The sequence below is a fragment of the Hypanus sabinus genome, chromosome 19 (assembly GCF_030144855.1).
Source record: "Hypanus sabinus isolate sHypSab1 chromosome 19, sHypSab1.hap1, whole genome shotgun sequence".
NCBI lineage: Eukaryota > Metazoa > Chordata > Chondrichthyes > Myliobatiformes > Dasyatidae > Hypanus > Hypanus sabinus.
This window is the reverse complement of record NC_082724.1, coordinates 1,001,242-1,020,734: the sequence shown is the minus strand read 5'-3', so window position 1 is coordinate 1,020,734 and position 19,493 is coordinate 1,001,242. Positions and strand designations below refer to the sequence as shown.

Here is a 19,493-nt window from a genome sequence, read left to right as displayed (position 1 = left end):
ACCCCTCCCCACCATATAATGTCACAGTGACCCAGCCCTGTCCGTACTCACCCTCCCCACCATATAATGTCACAGTGACCCAGCCCTGAGCCCGTACTCCCCCTCCTCACCATATAATGTCACAGTGACCCAGCCCTGTCCGTACTACCCCTCCCCACCATATAATGTCACAGTGACCCAACCCTGAGCCCGTACTCCACCTCCCCACCATATAATGTCACAGTGACCCAGCCCTGAGCCCGTACTCCCCCTCCCCACCATATAATGTCACAGTGACCCAGCCCTGAACCCGTACTCCCCCTCCCCACCATATAATGTCAGTGACCCAGCCCTGAGCCCGTACTCCCCCTCCCCACCATATAAAGTCAGTGACCCAGCCCTGAACCCGTACTCCCCCTCCCCACCATATAATGTCAGTGTCCCAGCCCTGAGCCTGTACTCCCCCTCCCCACCATATAATGCCACAGACCCAGCCGAGCCTGTACTCACCCTCCCCACCATATAATGTCACAGACCCAACCCTGAGCCCGTACTACCCCTCCCCACCATATAATGTCACAGTGACCCAGCCCTGAGTCCGTACTCACCCTCCCCACCATTTGTCACAGTGACCTAGCCCTGAGCCCCTACTCCTTCTCTGCCCCATATAATGTCAGACCCAGTCCTGAGCCTGTACACCACTCACCCCACACAATGTCACAGTGACCCAGCCAATCTCCTGCCTTTTCCCTATAATCTTTCACACCTTGACTATTCAAGAATCTATCAACCTCTGCCTTAAAAACACCTAATGATTCCTCCACATTCACTCTATTAAGGCCTTTCAAGTTCAATAGATTTCAAACAGATCGCCCCATACTTCTAAATTCCAGTGAGTATAGGTCTAGAGCCTTTAATTGCTACTCATATCATAGCTCTTTCATTCTCAAAATCATTCTTATGATCCTCCTCTGAATGCACTCCCATGTCAGCAAATGAAGCCTTAAAAAGCCTCAACATTACATTCTTGCTTTTATATTTTAGTGCTCTCAAAATGAATGCTAACATTGTATTTGCCTTCCTCACCACTGACTCAACCTGAAAATTAACTTCCAAGGTATCCTGCATGAAGACTTCTGAGTCCCTCTGAGCCTCAGATTTTTGAATTTCTCACCAGATTCAGCACATCCTTTTTAAAATAAGGGGCCCAAAACCACTCACAATACTCCATGAAGCCTCACCAGTGCTTTATAAAGAGCCAAATTTATGGAATCCTGCACAAGGACTCACAATTCCCTTTGCACTTTTCTCTCCATTTACAAAATAGTCAGCCCTTTCATCTCTTCTTCCAAAGTGCACGACCATACACTTCCTGACAGTGTTTTCCATCTACCATTTTTTTGCCCATTCTCCTAATTTGTTTGAGTACTGCTGTAGCCTCTCTACTTCCTCAAAACTATCTGACCCTCCGTCTACCGTCATATCTTCTGCAAACTTTGCAATGAAGCCATCAATTCCATCATCCAAATCATTGACATATAATGTAAAAAGTATCGGTCACAACACAAATCCCTGTGGAATACCACCAGTCACCAACAGCCAACCAGAAAAGGTCCCCTTTATTCCCACTCTTTGCCTCTTGCCAATCAGCCACTGCTTTACGATGCAAAAATTTTTCCTGTAATACCATCTGTTTGTAGCTTGTTAAGCAGCCTCATGTATGCTGTTTTGTCAAAGGCCTTCTGAAAATCCAAGTACACAATATCAACCAAACCTCCTTTGTCTAACTGTGGCCTCGTTTATCATGCACCTCCAAGCACCCCAAAGACCTTGAAACCTCTAGACAAACTGGTCTTTAGTTTCTTTTCTTCTGCCTCTCTCCCCTACTGAAGATTGGAGTGATATTTGCAATTTTCTAGTCATCTGGAACCATTTCAGAATCTAGTCATTCTTCAAAGATCATTACTAATGCCTCCACAATCTCTGCAGCCATCCCGTTCAAAACAGGGGTGTTCACCATCTGGTGCAAGTGACCAGACCTTTCAGTTTCCCAAGAACCTTCTCTCTAGTTATGGTAAATTCACACACTTCATGCCCCCTGACATCTGGAACTTCCACCATACTACTAGTGCTTTCCACAGTGAAGACTGATATAAAATATTGAGTTAGTTCGTCCGCCATTTCATTGTCCTCCATTACTTCCTCTCCAGCATCATTTTCCAGCAGTCCATTACCCACTTTCACCTCTCTTTTATACTTTATGTATCTGAAGAAACTTTTGGTATCCTCTTTAATATTATTGGCTAGCTTACTTTCATGTTCCATCTTTACCTTCTTAATGACTTTTTAGTTGCTTTCAATTTGTTTTTAAAAGTTTTCCAATTTTCTAACTTTGACACAAATTTTCACTCTATTATATGCCCTCTTTTCTTTCAGTTAGTCCTGATGAGGGATCTTGGTCCAAAACGTCGACTGTACTTCTTCCTATAGATGCTGCTTGGCCTGCTGCATTCCACCAGCATTTTGTGTGTGTTGTTTGCTTTTATGTTGGATTGGACTTCTCTTGTTAGTCATGGTTATGTCATCTTTCCTTTAGAATACTTCTTCCTCTGGGATGTATATATCATGTACCTTTCATATTGCTTCCAACCATTGCTGCTCTGCCGTCATCACTACCAGTGTTCTTTTTCAATCAATTCTGGCCAAATCCTCTCTCAAGCCTCTGTAATTCCCTTTACTCCATTGTAATACTGATACATCTGACTTTAGCTTCTCACTCTCAAATTTCAGGGTGAATTCAATTACTTTATGATCATTTGCTCCTGAGGGTTATTTTACCTTAAGGTCTCTAATCAGTTCTGTTTCACTGCATGACACCCTCTGAGCTGATCCTCTGGTGGGCTCAACCACGAGCTGCTCTAAAAAGCCATCTCTTCGGTACTCTAGAAAATCCCCCCCCCCACCCCCGCAATCCAGTACCAACCTGATTTTCCCAATCTACGTGCGTATTGAAGTCCCCCGTGACTACTGTAACACTGCCCTTTTGGCATGCATTTTCTATCTTTTGTTGTTGCTTTTAGGCCACATCCTTACTACTGTTTGGGGTCTGTATACAATTCTCATCAGGGTCTTTTTATCCTTGCAGTTCCTTAGCTCTAGCCACAATGATTCTGCCTTCTAGCCTTCTGACCCTATGTCACCTCTTTCTAATGATTTTTAACCAACAGAGCAACCACCTGCCTCCTGCCTGTCCCTTTGATATGTTTCCTTGGACATTAAGTTCACAGCTACAATCTTTCACCCCTGATTCAGTGAAGTCTACAACATCATATATGTCAAACTGCAACTGTGCTACAAGTTCATCTACCTTATTCCATATGCTGCGCAAAAATATGACACCTTCAGTCCTGTATCCACCCTTTTCAATTTTGTCCACCTTTTACATTGGAACACATCCTGTTGACTGCAATTTTGCCCTATCAATGGCCTCTCCTCACTACACATTGTCTCTGTTTGTAAACCAGCTACCTCATCTACAGCACTATTATCCACCTTTCCTACAATACTTCTTGCATTGAAATATAGGCCGTACAGGACACTAGTTGCACCATGCTCAACCTTTTGATTCCTAAATTTGTTTTTGTTTATGGTCTTACCAACATCTGCCTTCAGAACCTCTCCACTAACTGTTCTGGCACTCTGGTTCCCATGCCTCTGCAACTCTAGTTTAAACCCAACCATGCAGCATTAACAAACATTTTTGCTAGGATATTAGACCCCTCTAGTTCAGGTACAAGCTGTCACTTTTATACAGGTCCCACCTTCCCTGGAAGAGAGCCCGATTATCCAAAAATCTTATGCCCTCCCTCCTACACCAACTCCTTAGCCATGTATTAAACTGTATAATCTTCCTAGTTCTGGCCTCACCAGCAGGATTACCTCAGGTGGCAATCCTGAGGTCACAACCCTGGAGGTCCTTCTCTTTAACTTAGCACCTAACTCCCTGAAGTTCCTATGGTGAACTTTGTCACTCATCCTACCCATGTCATTGGTACCTACATGGGCAATGACTTCTGGCTGATTACCCTCCCATTTAAGAGTGCTGAGGGCACGATGCCAGATACCCTGGACCTAACACCTGGAAGGCAACATACTATCCATGAACCTCGTTCTTGCCCACAGAATCCCCTGTCTGTTTCCTACTTAACGAATCTCCTATCACCACAGCATGCCTCTTTCTACCCCTGCCTCCCCACTTCACTTCTGAGTCACAGAGCCAGACTCGGTGCCAGAGACTCGCTCACCGCAACTTTCCTCTGTTAGGACACGCACCCCCCCCACCCCCCGACAGTATCCAACACAAGTGGTCAACATCATATCACTGAATATCTACGGCCATTCACCAGACTTTTCCATCATAGATTCCCTCTTCATTGCTCTGTTCCCCTCTCCAGGAGAGATTAACTGAGCTGAGAGGTGGAGGGGGAATGCATGCACTGCTGGAGTTGGAGCAACACACACTCACCACTCTCCCTGGGTGAAGTGCAACATGTCTTCAATGTTCAGTCCATCACACACCAGCTGTATTCCCCAGAGCCCTGTGTCCGAGTAACACGTGTTAAAGGAGCGGAAACTGTGAGCCAGCTTATTCTCCACTGCAATCTTGGCCAAATGACTCGAGTGATTCTATAGAGGACAGAAAGCAGGGTTAGAGAGAATGAAATAATCTCCTGCAAGATCCTGTCACACACTCCCTGGACAGGGAGAGCAGGGTCAGACAGAGTGAAATAATGTCCAACAACACACACATAATGCTGGAGGAACTCAGTGGGTCAGACAGCATCTACGTAAAGAGTACAGTTGACGGATTGGGCCAGACTCCTGGTGATAAAAAAGCTGAGGAGTAGATTTAAAAGATGGGGGGGGGGAGGGGAGAGAAAAACACAAGGTGATAGGTGAAACCTGAAGGGGGAGGGATGAAGTAAAGAGCTGGGAAGTAAGTTGGTGAAAGAGACAGTAGGCCGTGGAAGGAATGTGGGGAGGAGCACCAGAGGGAGGCGATGGGCAGGCAAGGAGATACGGTGAGCGAAGATGGGAAACCACCTGCAAGGTCTGTCACACACTCCCAGGACAGGGTCACTTGGGTCAAAGAGAGTAAGTTCCCTAAGCAGATCAATGAGTAAACATTTCAGCACGATAACCTATCAAAAATCAATATATATGAAGAGGGACAGACGGAGAGAGGCACAGGAACAGACAAAGATAGTGACAGGGAGGGAGACAGACAGACAGCAGACATTCGGGGAGAGGGAGAGAGGGAGAGAGAGAGAGAGAGAGAGAGGTAAAGTCAGAGGTAGGGAGAGGGATAGATAGATAGAGATAGAGAGGTGTTGGGAGGGCATACCCAGGTTTTAAGGGGCTTGAAAAGGCACCACTATCATTTGTGGGGCAGTAGGAATTCTGGAATTAGTAAATGTCTAGATGTGGAGTCAGGAATTGTGGTAGCTTACCAGATTGCTGGAGGTTACAGGAGAATGAGGGGAAACTGAGAGAGATATGGACATGCTGACAAGAGACACTGAGGGGCCAGTAAGGGCCAGCGGTGAGAACAACCATCACGTAACTCCGTTGTCTGGGCTGTGCCTGACACTAGTCAGTATGGCCACAAGATGGAGAGATGTATACATACAGCTACTCACCACTCCCCCGCCATACGTCCGATCCCAGTTTCCAATCAATGTGCTGGCAATAGAGAGGGGGACGACATCACTGCTGCTGGCTCGAGCCCCCTCCACAGCAATGGCAATGTGGGCCAAGGGCATGGCGTCATCCCGCAGCAGGATCTGTAACCAGACATAGGCATGGTCATTCTCACTGAGCTGCTGCTGTTACAAAACGAAGACAACCCAGACACCTACCCTATCCACCACCACTCCCCCCCCCCCCCCCCACATCCAGAATGTGTCTGGGAATCGGGCAAGGCAGTGCAACATGGAGCTAGAAAGGCATGAAGTCTACTGATGACCCACACAGATCTTCTCTCCCACTTTGTGAAGTTGACCAACACTTTATGCAGCTTCAGTTCTAGACACAGAGATTCTACTGATATCTATCATCTTCTTGGCCCTCAGAATCACAGAAATGCAGCCTAGTTGGGAGGACATTCATCCCCTCATGCAAAGCAAGCCCTCTTTTTGGAGTTCTTCTACCTCAGTGTCTGTCTAACTCCTATCTCTGCTGATCTCTGATAATTCAGCGCACTCACCAAAAGAGACAAATTCTTCTGTCAGAAACCTGTCACCCTGACTTTTCCCAGCCTCTGTCAACTCAGGGATGATGTTGGAAAACCTTCCAGTTGCTGAAGTGCAGGCAGGCACTGAGATGCACATTCATTGCTCACAGCAGAGGATTATCAAGCTAACAAATGGAAGGGATGGGCTTCCTACTGAAGAACAGGCTGGCAATGAAAGTGGTGTAAGGTTGTCTTTGGCATTCTCTTTCTCAGGGGAAGCAGAGGAGCTGAAAGTTAATGGTAGAGGCAACTCAGAATGTGAAAGCAGATGAGAGAGGGCAATAGATTAGCCATAATTTAGTTAAACGAAGGGGCAGGATTTATTCCTGCTCCCAATTCATCTGCTTGCACACACAGAGATCCACAGCCCAGTGTCTCCGCTCCTCCACTTATAACCATATAACAATTACAACATGGAAACAGGCCATCTTGGCCCTTCTAGTCCGTGCCGAACGCTTACTCTGACCTAGTCCCACCTACCCGCAGTCAGCCCATAACCCTCCATTCCTTTCCTGTCCATATACCTATCCAATTTTTTAAAAAATAGACAATAGGTGCAGAAGTAGACCATTCGGCCCTTCGAGCCTGCACCGCCATTCTGAGATCATGGCTGATCATCTACTATCAATAGCTGGTTCCTGCCTTGTCCCCATATCCCTTGATTTCCCTATCCAAAAGATACCTAACTAGCTCCTTCTTGAAAGCATCCAGAGAATTGGCCTCCACTGCCTTCCGAGGCAGTGCATTCCAGACCCCCACAACTCTCTGGGAGAAGAAGTTTTTCCTCAACTCTGTCCTAAATGACCTACCCCTTATTCTTAAACCATGCCCTCTGGTACTGGACTCTCCCAGCATCTGGAACATATTTCCAGCCTCTATCTTGTCCAATCCCTTAATAATCTTATATGTTGCAATCAGATCCCCTCTCAATCTGAAGTAAAGGGATATTCTTTATTCTCTGTTCTTGGTTCTTCTCTTCCTGCTGATTTAGTTAAATTCAATAAACAGATATCTAATCCTGTTATTAAACACACATTACAAATTTGGTTTCAATTTCAGAAATTTTTTACTCTGAAAAACTTTGTGCTTGATAGCCCTATTTTATTTAATTTTTTCTTTAAACCTTCCTTGACAGATCAAGCCTTTAGCATATGGAAAAGGAAAGGTATAAAATGTTTTCGTGACCTTTTTTTTGAAGGTACTTTGATGTCTTTTGACCAACTTTCCAATAAATTTAAATTACCTAAATCTAATTTCTTCAGATATTTACAAATCAGAAATTTTTTACATAAAGTTTTACCATCTTTTCCCAACTCAACTTCAACGGATCTCTCAGATTTGATTTTTACCTTAAATCCTTGTCAGAAGGGATTAGTTGCTTTTATTTACAACATGATTATGAAGATACAACCAGAGATGTCTGATAGAATTAAACAACAATGGGAAAAAGAACTTCGATACAATATACCAACAGATAAATGGGAAAAAATTTTACAAATGGTTAATTCTTCTTCTATATGTGCTAAACATGCTTTAATACAATTTAAAATTGTACATAGAGCTTATATGTCTAAAGATAAACTTGCTCGATTTTATTCTCATATTAACCCTCAATGTGATAGATGTCATTCAGAAGTGGCTTCACTGACCCATATGTTTTGGTCATGTCCCACTTTACATAACTATTGGAAGGACATATTCGTTACCATTTCCTCAATTTGGAACATCGATTTACAACCTAACTTTATTACTGCAATCTTTGGTATACCAAATGAGGATGGTAATCAGTTTTCTCCTTCAATCAGATGAATGATTGCTTTTGTAACATTAATGGCCAGAAGGTCTATATTACAAAATTGGAAAGAAGTAAACCCTCCTACCACGTCTCAGTGGCTTTTTCAAACTATTTCTTATCTGAGTTTGGAAAAAATTAGAAGCACTATTTTTGACTCGTCAATTAAATTTGAAGAAACTTGGGGACCGTTCATTCGACATTTTCATATGAATTAATTTGGCCTTTCCCAGACCTTCTCTCTGTTTATTCTTGTTCAGGTATGGAGTTCCGGAGTTCTTTGACACTATCATATACTTATAAACTGTTATTATTGCCCATGTTAGTTTTAGTTTAGTGTTTGTTTCATATATATATTTTCTTTCACACATCTCTAATTTTTTTTTTCTTTTTCTTTTGATGATTAGTTTTGTTTTTTTCATATATAATTATATAGACTTGATTGATTAATGTACTTTTTTGTTGTTGATGTTTAATAGGATATCATTATCCTATTATTAATGTAATCTTAAGTCTATTGTATTCATAACCTATTCATTATTATGTTATGTTTTTTTTATATTTATATGAAACTCAATAAAAAGATTGAAAAAGAAAGAAAGATCCCCTCTCAATCTCAATTCCAGCGTGTACAAGCCCAGTCTCTGCATAAGACAGTCCAGACATCCCAGGAATTAACCTCGTGAATCTACGCTGCACTTCCTCTATAGCCAGGATGTCCTTCCTTAACCCTGGAGACCAAAACTGTACACAATAATCCAGGTGTGGTCTCACCAGGGCCCTGTACAAATGCAAAAGGATTTCCTTGCTCTTGTACTCAATTCCCTTTGTAATAAAGGCCAACATTCCATTAGCCTTCTTCACTGCCTGCTGCACTTGCTCATTCACCTTCAGTGACTGATGAACAAGGACTCCGAGATCTCTTTGTATTTCTCCCTTACCCAACCCTACACCGTTCAGGTAATAATCTGCCTTCATGTTCTTACTCCCAAAGTGGATAACCTCACACTTATTCACATTAAACATCATCTGCCAAGTATCTGCCCACTCACCCAGCCTATCCAAGTCATCTTGAATTCTCCTAACATCTTCATCACATGTCACACTGCCACCCAGCTTAGTATCATCAGCAAACTTGCTGATGTTATTCTCAATGCCTTCATCTAAATCGTTGATGTAAATCGTAAACAGCTGTGGTCCCAATAGCGAGCCCTGTGGCACCCCACTAGTCACCACCTGCCATTCCGAGAAACACCTATTCACCGCTACTCTTTGCTTTCTATCTGCCAACCAGTTTTCTATCCATGTCAATATCTTCCACCCAATGCCATGAGCTCTGACTTTACCCACCAATCTCCTATGTGGGACCTTATCAAATGCCTTTTTAAAATCGAGGTACACTACATCCACTGGATCTCCCTTGTCTAACTTCCTGGTTACATCCTCGAAAAACTCCAATAGATTAGTTAAGCATGATTTGCCCTTGGTAAATCCATGCTGGCTCGGCCCAATCCTATCACTGCTATCTAAATATGCCACTATTTCATATTTATTAATGGACTCTAGCATCTTCCCCACTACTGATGTTAGGCTGACAGGAGGATAGTTCTCTGTTCCCTCCCTCCTTTCTTAAAAAGTGGGATAACATTAGTCATTCTCTAATCCTCAGGAACTGATCCTGAATCTAAGGAACATTGGAAAATGATTACCAATGCATCCGCAATTTCCAGAGCCACCTCCTTTAGTACCCTAGGATGCAGACCATCTGAACCTGGGGATTTGTTAGCCTTCAGTCCCATCAGTCTACTCATCACTGTTTCCTTCCTAATGTCAATCTGTTTCAATTCCTCTGTTACCCTATGTCCTTGGCCCATCCATACGTCTGGGAGATTGCTTGGGTCTTCCCTAGTGAAGACAGATCTAAAGTACTTATTAAATTCTACTGCCATTTCTCTGTCTCCCATAACAATTTCACCCAATTCATTCTTCAAGGGCCCAACATTGTTCTTAACTATCTTCTTCTTTCTCTTCACATACCTAAAAAAGCTTTTGCTATCTTCCTTTATATTCCTGGCTAGCTTGCGTCCGTACCTCATTTTTTCTCCCCGTATTGCCTTTTTAGTTAAGTTCTGTTGTTCCTTAAAAATTTCCCAATCATCTGTCTTCCCACTCACCTTAGCTCTGTCATACTTTTTTTTAATGCTATGCAATCTCTGACTTCCTTTGTCAACCACTGTGGCCTCTTTCCCCCCTTTGAATCCTTCCTTCTCTGGGGGATGAACTGATTTTGCACCTTGTGCATTATTCCCAAGAATACCTACCATTGCTGTTCCACTGTCTTTTCTGGTAGGATATCCATCTATTTAACTTTGGCCAGCTCCTCCCTCGTGGCTCCATAGTCTCCTTTGTTCAACTGCAACACTTGCACCTCTGATCTGCCCTTACCCTTCTCAAATTGCAAATCGAATAAATGACAAAATTGAACCTGCCTCTACCACTTCTACTGGAAGCTCGTTCCACAGCTACCACTCTCTGAGTAAGTAAGTTCCCCCTTGTGTTACCCCTAAACTTTTGACCCTTAACTCTCAACTCATGTCCTCTTGTTTGAATCTCCCCTACTCTAAATGAAAAAAGCCTATCCATGTCAACTTTATCTATTCCCCTCATAATTTTAAATACTTTTATCAAGTCCCCCCTCAACCTTCTACGTTCTGAAGAATAAAGACCTAACTTGTTCAACCTTTCTCTGTAACTTAGGTGCTGAATCCCAGGTAGCATTCTAGTAAATCTCCTCTGTACTCTCTCTATTTTGTTGACATCTTTCCTATAATTCAGTGACCAGAACTGTACACAATACTCCAAGTTTGGCCTCACCAATGCCTTGTACAATTTTAACATTACATCCCAACTCCTATACTCAATGCTCTGATTTATAAAGGCCAGCATACCAAAAGCTTTCTTCACCACCCTATCCACATGAGATTCCACCTTCAGGGAACTATGCACCATTATTCCTAGATCACCCTGTTCTACTGCATTCCTCAATGCCCTACCATTTACCATGTATGTCCTATTTTGATTAGTCCTACCAAAATGTAGCACCTCACACTTAACAGCATTAAAGTCTATCTGCCATCTTTCAGCCCACTCTTCTAACTGGCCAAAATATCTCTGCAAGCTTTGTAAACCTACTTCATTATCCACAATGCCACCTATCTTATTATCATCTACATACTTACTAATCTAATTTACCACCCCATCATCCAGATCATTAATGTATATGACAAACAACATTGGACCCAGTACAGATCCCTGAGGCACACCACTAGTCACCAGCCTCCAACCTGACAAACAGTTATCCACCACTACTCTCTGGCATCTCCCATCCAGCCACTGTTGAATCCATTTTACTACTTCAATATTAATACCTAACGATTGAACTTTCCTAACTAACCTTCCATGTGGAACCTTGTCAAAGGCCTTACTGAAGTCCATATAGACAACATCCACTGCTTTACCCTCGTCAACTTTCCTAGTAACCTCTTCAAAAAATTCAGTAAGATTTGTCAAACACGACCTTCCACGCACAAATCCATATTGACTGTTCCTAATCAGACCCTGTCTATCTAGATAATATACCATCTCTAACAATATTTTCCATTAATTTACCCACCACTTACACCAAACTTATAGGCCTATAATTGCTAGGTTTACTCTTAGAACCCTTTTTAAACAATGGAACCACATGAGCAATACACCAAACCTCCAGCACCATCCCCGTTTCTAATGACATCTGAAATATTTCTGTCAGAGAGCCCCTGCTATTTCTCCACTAACTTCCCTCAAGGTCCTAGGGAATATCCTGTCAGGACCTGGAGATTTATCCACTTTTATATTCCTTAAAAGTGCCAGCACTTCCTCTTCTTTAATCGTCATAGTTTCCATAACTTCCCTACTTGTTTCCCTTACCTTACACAATTCAATATCCTCCTCCTTAGAGAATACTGAAGAAAAGAAATTGTTCAAAATCTCCCCCATCTCTCTTGGCTCCACACATAGCTGTCCACTCTGATTCTCTAAGGGACCAATTTTATCCCTCACTATCATTTTGCTCTTAATGTAACTGTAGAAACCCTTTGGATTTATTTTCACCTTACTTGCCAAAGCAACCCCGTATCTTCTTTTAGCTTTTCTAATTTCTTTCTTAAGATTCTTTTTACATGCTTTATATTCCTCAAGCACCTCATTTGCTCCATGCTGCCTATATTTTCCGATATCCCTTTGAAAACCATAGCTCTCTCAAACTTTTAACCTTTCCTTTCAACCTAACAGGAACATAAAGATTCTGTACCCTCAAAATTTCACCTTTAAATGACCTCCATTTCTCTATTACATCCTTCCCATAAAACAAATTGTCCCAATCCACTCCTTCTAAATCCTTTCGCATCTCCTCAAAGTTAGCCTTTCTCCAATCAAAAATCTCTACCCTGGGTCTAGTCCTATCCTTCTCTATAATTATATTGAAACTAATGGCATTGTGATCACTGGACCCGAAGTGCTCCCCAACACATACCTCTGTCACCTGACCTATCTCACTCCTTAACAGGAGATCCAACACTGCCCCTTCTCTAGTTGGTACCTCTATGTTTTGCTGCAAAAAACTATCTTGCACACTATTTACAAACTCCAAACCATCCATACCTTTTACAGTATGGGCTTCCCAGTCTATGTGTGGAAAATTAAAATCTCCCACAATCACAACCCTGTGCTTACTACAATTATCTGCTATCTCCTTATAATTTTGCTCCTCCAATTCTCGCTCCCCATTAGGTGGTTTATAATACATCCCTATAAGTGTTACTACACCTTTCCCATTCCTCAATTCCTCCCAAATAGCCTCCCTTGACGAGCCCTCTATCCTGCCACTGCACTGCTGTAATATTTTCTGACAAGCAATGCAACATCTCCCCCTCTTGTCCCTCCGATTCTATCACACCTGAAGCAATGAAATCCAGGAATATTTAGTTGCCAATCACACCCCTCCTGCAACTATGTTTCACTAATAGCTACAACATCATTTTTCCAGGTATCAATCCATTCTCTAAGCTCATCCACCTTTCTTACAACGCTCCTAGTATTAAAATAGATGCACTTAAGAAACTCTCCACCTCTTAGTCCCTGTTTATCTCTAACGGTGTAAACAACTTTATCATCTTTTTCTTCCTTCTCCCCTACATCTTCGGACTGAGTGCTCCCCTTCTCTGTCACCTGCGTATCCTCCCTCACGCACTGCCTACTAGCTTTCTCTATTTGTGAACTAACCTCCTCTCTCCCAGTCTCTTCAATTTGATTCCCACCCCCCAACCATTCCAGGACAACTTTGCCATTTCCAGATCAAATTCCTACAGAACCCAGCACACAGCCTCTCTACACTGGCCTCATTCCAACACCTCCTGACCCTGTCACCACACGAGGACCTCTGCACCAACAATTAGGCAGGCCCCACATTAGGGACCAATGGATCCAATGTTGCTTTTGGTTCTACTTGATAATTCCATCCAAATTTGGCAATCCTTGAATAATTTCACTCACCACCCCATCCCACTGCAACTGACCAGCCGCCTGCCTCAGGCAAGAAAAAATCTGCAGATGCTGCCTGGCCCACTGAGTTTCTCCAGAATTTTGTGAGTCATCTACCTACTCCTTGTCAGTGATCAGCTGGGACTCTCATGACTAAACACCACACAATGGAGGAAAGGAGCTGCGAAACACCACACAACCTTGGGGCACTGCAGTGTAATAGACCAGGATTCCTGGTCTTCATTGGCTGATCTGGTGTCCTTCCCGGAGGGGGGGGGGGGGAGTGGAGGTTTTAACGCATGAGCTCAGCTCTTGCCTTCTCCACACACTGATCAGTTTTGCCCCTTTCTCCAACCTGGCTCTTTCACAGAGAAGCTGATGAATGCAGGGGCAGACCATTATGTCTGAGACTGCCCACCCTGTATGTGACCCAGATGTAAACAACAGGGTGAGTAGACGGTCACCAAATAACAGCAATTAACAGCACTGACCTGGCTGCCAGTGAAGCGACATGGAGACAACACTGGGATCACATCCTCTTCGTACTTGCAGGAAATCCCTCCGAGATGTTGGCGAGCCAGTCCCACAAGCTCATCATGGTGAACACCTGAGGGGTCAGAAGGTTAATCTGCACCAACTACACCTCGAATATCACACTTCACCAAGACACAGACATCAACTCCAAAACCATCAAACCATCCATCACCAGTGACCACACTGCACAATCTCACTTCACTGAGACACAGACATCATCTCCAAAACCACCCAACACCAGTGACCACACTGCACAATCTCACTAGTGAGGCACAGACATCATCTCCAAATCCATCCAGCACCAGTACACATTTAAATATGAAATCCCACTACCCAGACTGTTTGGCCCATCTCATCGGTACTAACTCATCAAACGAGCACTCCAATTAGTTCAACAGGTCTATCTGTTCTCCAGCTTGCTCTCATAGCCCTCTCACACGCTGATTCTGCATCACATCTCAGAGGACAACATACAAAATAGGCTCTTGGACAGGCAGCTGCCAGAATACTGGAAAATCCCTGTTCTAACAGCAATTGTAAGGATAAACCTCACAAACATTGGTGAGTTTAAACTTGGTGGTGGAACTTTTGGAAAGAATATTCAGGGAAAAAATAGTCACTTGGAGATGTGTGTTGATTAGAGAAAATCAGCTGATAAAGTACAAGTTCATGGGAGAAATGGTACTCTATGAAAAAGCCACATCAACAGATTTTACTCAGGAGTGCCACTCAGGAAAGAAAAGGTTTGTAGTATGTGGATGGAAAATTGTCTGAGACAGAAAATAAAGAGAAAGGTTGTTACTCAGACCGGAGGAGGAAGGAAGGGTGTAGAAAGTGCCCCCAAAGGAGGAGGGGTCAGGGCCTGGGGACAGAGCATGACAGAGTCTGGGAAATAACAAGGGAAGTAAGTGGAAGGGACATGGAATATGCCTCTAGTGGCTGATTCAATTGCAACATGACAAGGGAACGGGATTGATAAGGTCACTCGGTAACATAAGACACCAAGTCACAGGAGAAGAACTAGGTCATTTAGCTCATTGAGTCTGCTCTGCCATTCCATCATGGCTGATTTATTATCCTTCTCAATCCCATTTGGCAGGTTGCAATCATCACGAGAAGTTGAAGTTGGAATGGTGGGGCAGATTTGATGGGCTGAATGGCTAATTCTGCTCCTAAGTCTTATGGCCTTCTCCTCTGTAATCTTTGATGACCTTACTAATCAGGGGCCTATCAAACTCTAATTATATCCAAAGTCTTCCCCACAGCCATTTGTGGCAACCAATTTCACAGATTTACCACACTCTGGCTAAAGAAATACCTCCTCATCTCCATTCGGACATCCCTCTATTCTGAGGCTGTGCTCTCTGGTCCTAGATTCCCCCACTATAGGGAACATCTTCTCCAATTCCATGCTTGTCAGTATTTGGTAGGTGGTTGTGACCTCAATTATGGGGGGAGGGAGTGAAAGGGTAGTTGGTTGCCATTTCACACTGCTGGTTCAGACCCACCACTCCTACTGCTGTAACTGTCAAAGACCCTGCTTCTTTTCTCCTGTGTACTCCAGTCACTGGAAACAGGATATCCTCAATCAACTGTGCCCCTTCACGGATTTCAAACACCTTCTTCAGATCCCTACCAACCCAGCCCTGCTCCCACTCTTGCTCCCTAAGACTGACAAGCCTTGCCCCTGAGATCTCTGTACTCTCTCCTAGACCTTGACTTCTTCTCAGAGTGCACCCAGGCCCCCAGGGACTATGGGATCAGTACTCACCTCCTGATGCTGCCAAAACTATCCGGGGCGCCTTGTAATGAGTAGCCATGAACTCAGCAAGATCACTACCATTCAGAGCCCTAAGCAGCAACAAGACAGAGGTTAGTTCAAAGAGGAATGATGCCTGCTTTAGAAGAATAGTTAAAAGCAGTTTGTTAATATAGTAAGCACACTATACCAATGACACAGAGCAGACCTGACTGATAAATACCCAGACACACACACACAGGTGCAAGCACACACATAGATACATTAGGTGTGTGCGGGTACACAGGTACATCAAACACACAGGTACACATACAGACACATCACACATACACACAAGAGCTCAAGGGCTGTAGTTGGAATAATCTGCGTTTTTCTTACATCTGACTGGGTTGGTGACAGTAGAAACACACATACAGTACGTGAACAGGCCATTACAAATCAAAGCGTCAACGCTGACCGCGATTCCTCTCTATATGAACCCTATCGGCTTCACCTTTTCCTACCCATGCACCTATCCAAACAATGTAGTTGTATCTGTCTCCACCACCTTCTCTGGTAGCTCATTCCATGCATTCACCATTGCATGTGTGGAATATCTTGAGTTCATTACCCCTTTAGATTGCTCCTCTCTAAACTCACCTATGCAAGAAAAAAAAACATCAGTCTTGTAATTAGATAAATCTCTTAGTGTCCTACACTATCCATCACGCCAGGCAACATCCTGAGTATGGCATCCAGTGATATACCCAGTACTCCGAGTACAGTCTAACAAAGCCTAAACCAATAAAGGCAGGCGTTGCAAATGCCTTTTTCATTGCTCTACCCACCTGTGTCACCGTTTTCTACACATCAACTCCTGAGAATCCTGCCACTTACTGTACACTTTCCTCTTGTATTTGACCTCCCAACGTGTATCATAGTGGTCACCAACCTTTTTAAGCCCAAGATCCCCTACCTCGGCCTTAGTGAAAGGCAAACTCGACCCTAAATTGGTTAGTCACACGCATGTGCACCAGGCAGAAAAGACCAGAAGTACAACCCCGCAACCCGGAAGTAGAAGTAATGTATGACACCAGGGGTCACCAACCTTCTTTGCACTGCTGATAATTGACAATAATCTTGTGAACCAGCTGACGGGGGGGGCGGGGTTGTTTAATCACGACCGGAATACAGAGATACTCGAAGGAGGTTCCTTATGTCCGGTCTATTCCGCAATTTATTTTATGTGGCTATCAGCACCTGCTTCTGTCCTGCTTGCTTACTTTTTTCCCGCTGAAAATACTCAAGTGGGTTTGTCTTTAAGTGCAGGGTGCTTGGACTCAGGATACCGAAGCAGTTTTGAGGGCTTCATTGCCTCATTAGACAGCCTCCGGGCCCGAACTCCAGCCTCCCACCACCCACCGCCAGACGCCTTAGCCAGGTGCGGCTGGTCATGGTAGGGTGAGAGGACAAGGTAAGGGCTGGAGGTTCCCGTGCCAGGGTTGCAGTCCGGAGAGAGCGACCGACTGACCAAGCGAGGAGTGCGACAGGGTCCGCGCCCGCCCCCCCTTAACGGCCGACAAAAGTTTGGCTCGAGGGATGACTTTCAGTAGATGGCAGCGAGGTAGCTGCTCTGCTATTTACCAAACCCTGAGCCCAAATTAGGTTGTCTGTGAATATTTTAGCACCGGGTTCTCCACAAACATTCGGTGTGGTAAACAGGTTTAGAGCTGGTACCCATCTGTTCGGGCTCCAGGCCAGTACCAACAGCACTTCCCACCGGCCGCGCGAGGCAAATCAGTGATCCCCGGCTCAAGGGTAACACTGCGGTTAGGCGACTGATGACCTCACGTGCTTTCAAGTTCAAAAGTAGGCGTGACAGGGAATGAGGAAAGGTGCAGCTGACTCATATAATTTCCCTGTGGCCCAGTGGTTGGGGACCACTATAGTAGTGTGTAGTGCGTGGCGGGGGAGCTACACACATGCACAGAAAGAACGGAACTAAAACCCTGCGACCCGGAAACAATCTCAACAGTATTTATTTTTCTTTTTTTTCAGGATCTACTGGGAAAGTCTCAAAGGTCGACCAGTCGATCACGATCAACGGGTTGGCAACCACTAGTGTAGCAGCTCAAACTTGTCCAGATTAAACTTCATCTGCCATATTGCTGTCCACATTTCCAACTGATCTATATCCTTTGACAACCTATCTCACGAACCAAAGCTCCCCAAACTTTCATGTCACCGGCAAACCTTCCATCGAAATTTTCATCCAAATCATTCATATATATCGTAAACAACAAAACTCCCAGCTCAGATCCCTGCAGAATACCACTGGTCAGAGACCTCCAGTAAGAGAAACACCCCTCTGTCACTGGCTTCCATGACCAAGACAATTTTGAATCCAATTTACCAGGTCTTCATGCATCCATATACATGCAATCTTTTGGGCCAGGAACCATGTCAAGCACTTTACTAATGTCAACATGCACAATATCCCTGCTCCCTCGTCAAGTAAGCCTCAACTATTTCCCTGGGCACAGAATTTTACAGATACACCACTCTCTGGGAAAAACAGTTTCTCCTCATCTCCATCCTAAATCTTCTCCCCTGAATCTTGAGGCAATGTCTCCTAGTTCTAGACTCACCTACCAATGGAAACAACTTTCCTACTTCTATCTTATCTATCCCTTTCAAAATTTTGATTGTTTCTATAAGATCCCGCTCATTATTCTGAATTCCAGAGAGTATAGTCCTAGGCAACTCAATCTCTCCTAATAGGTTAACCCTTTTCATCCCTGGAATGAACCTGGTGAACCTCCTCTGCACTGCCTCCAAAGACAGTATATCCTTCCTCAAGTATGGAGACCAGAACTGCACACAGTACTTGGAGCGACGGAGGATGAGGGGTGACCTGATAGAAGTGTTTAAGATGTTGAGAGGCATTGTTCGTGTGGATAGTCAGAGGCTTTTTCCCAGGGCTGAAATTGTTGCCACAAAAGGACTCAGGTTTAAGGTGCTGGGGAGTAGGTACAGAGCAGATGTCAGGAGTAAGTTTTTTACTCAGAGAATGGTGAGTGCATGGAATGGGCTGCCGGCAAAGGTGGTGGAGGCAGATATGATAGGGTCTTTCAAGAGACTTTTGGATAGTTTCATGGAGCTTAGAAAAATAGAGGACTATAGGTAAGCCTAGTAATTTCTATGGTAGGGACATGTTTGGCACAACCTTGTGGGCCGAAGGACCTGTATTATACTGTAGGTTTTCTATGTTTCTACTCCAGGTGCAGTCTCCCAGTACCCTGTACAGTTGCAGTATGACCTCCTTGCTCTTGAATTCAATCCCTCTATCAGTGAAGGCCAATATTCCATTTGCCTTCTTAATAACCTGTTGCACCTGCAAGCCAACTTATTGCAATTCATGCACAAGCACTCCCAAGTCTCTTTGCACAACAGCATGCTGCAACCTTTCACCATTTAAATAATAATCTGCTCTTCTATTATTCCCCCCAAAGAGGATGATCTCACATTTACCAACATTATATTCCATCTGCCAGACCTTGGCCCACTCACTTAACCTA

At 44.0% G+C, this 19,493-nt stretch overlaps 1 protein-coding gene across 1 annotated transcript in view; it reads right to left on the bottom strand.

The window, feature by feature from the left end:
* Nucleotides 1-19,493, bottom strand: part of LOC132377647 (cytochrome b-c1 complex subunit 1, mitochondrial-like) — a 58,668-nt gene that overhangs the window by 22,060 nt on the left and 17,115 nt on the right. Inside the window, exons 6-9 of the mRNA XM_059943838.1 lie at nt 15,949-16,028; nt 14,135-14,250; nt 5,679-5,822; nt 4,505-4,665 (exon numbers count right to left, since the gene is read on the bottom strand). Of these exons, the coding sequence (XP_059799821.1) occupies nt 4,505-4,665; nt 5,679-5,822; nt 14,135-14,250; nt 15,949-16,028 (501 nt within the window). The remainder of the gene's footprint in view (nt 1-4,504; nt 4,666-5,678; nt 5,823-14,134; nt 14,251-15,948; nt 16,029-19,493) is intronic.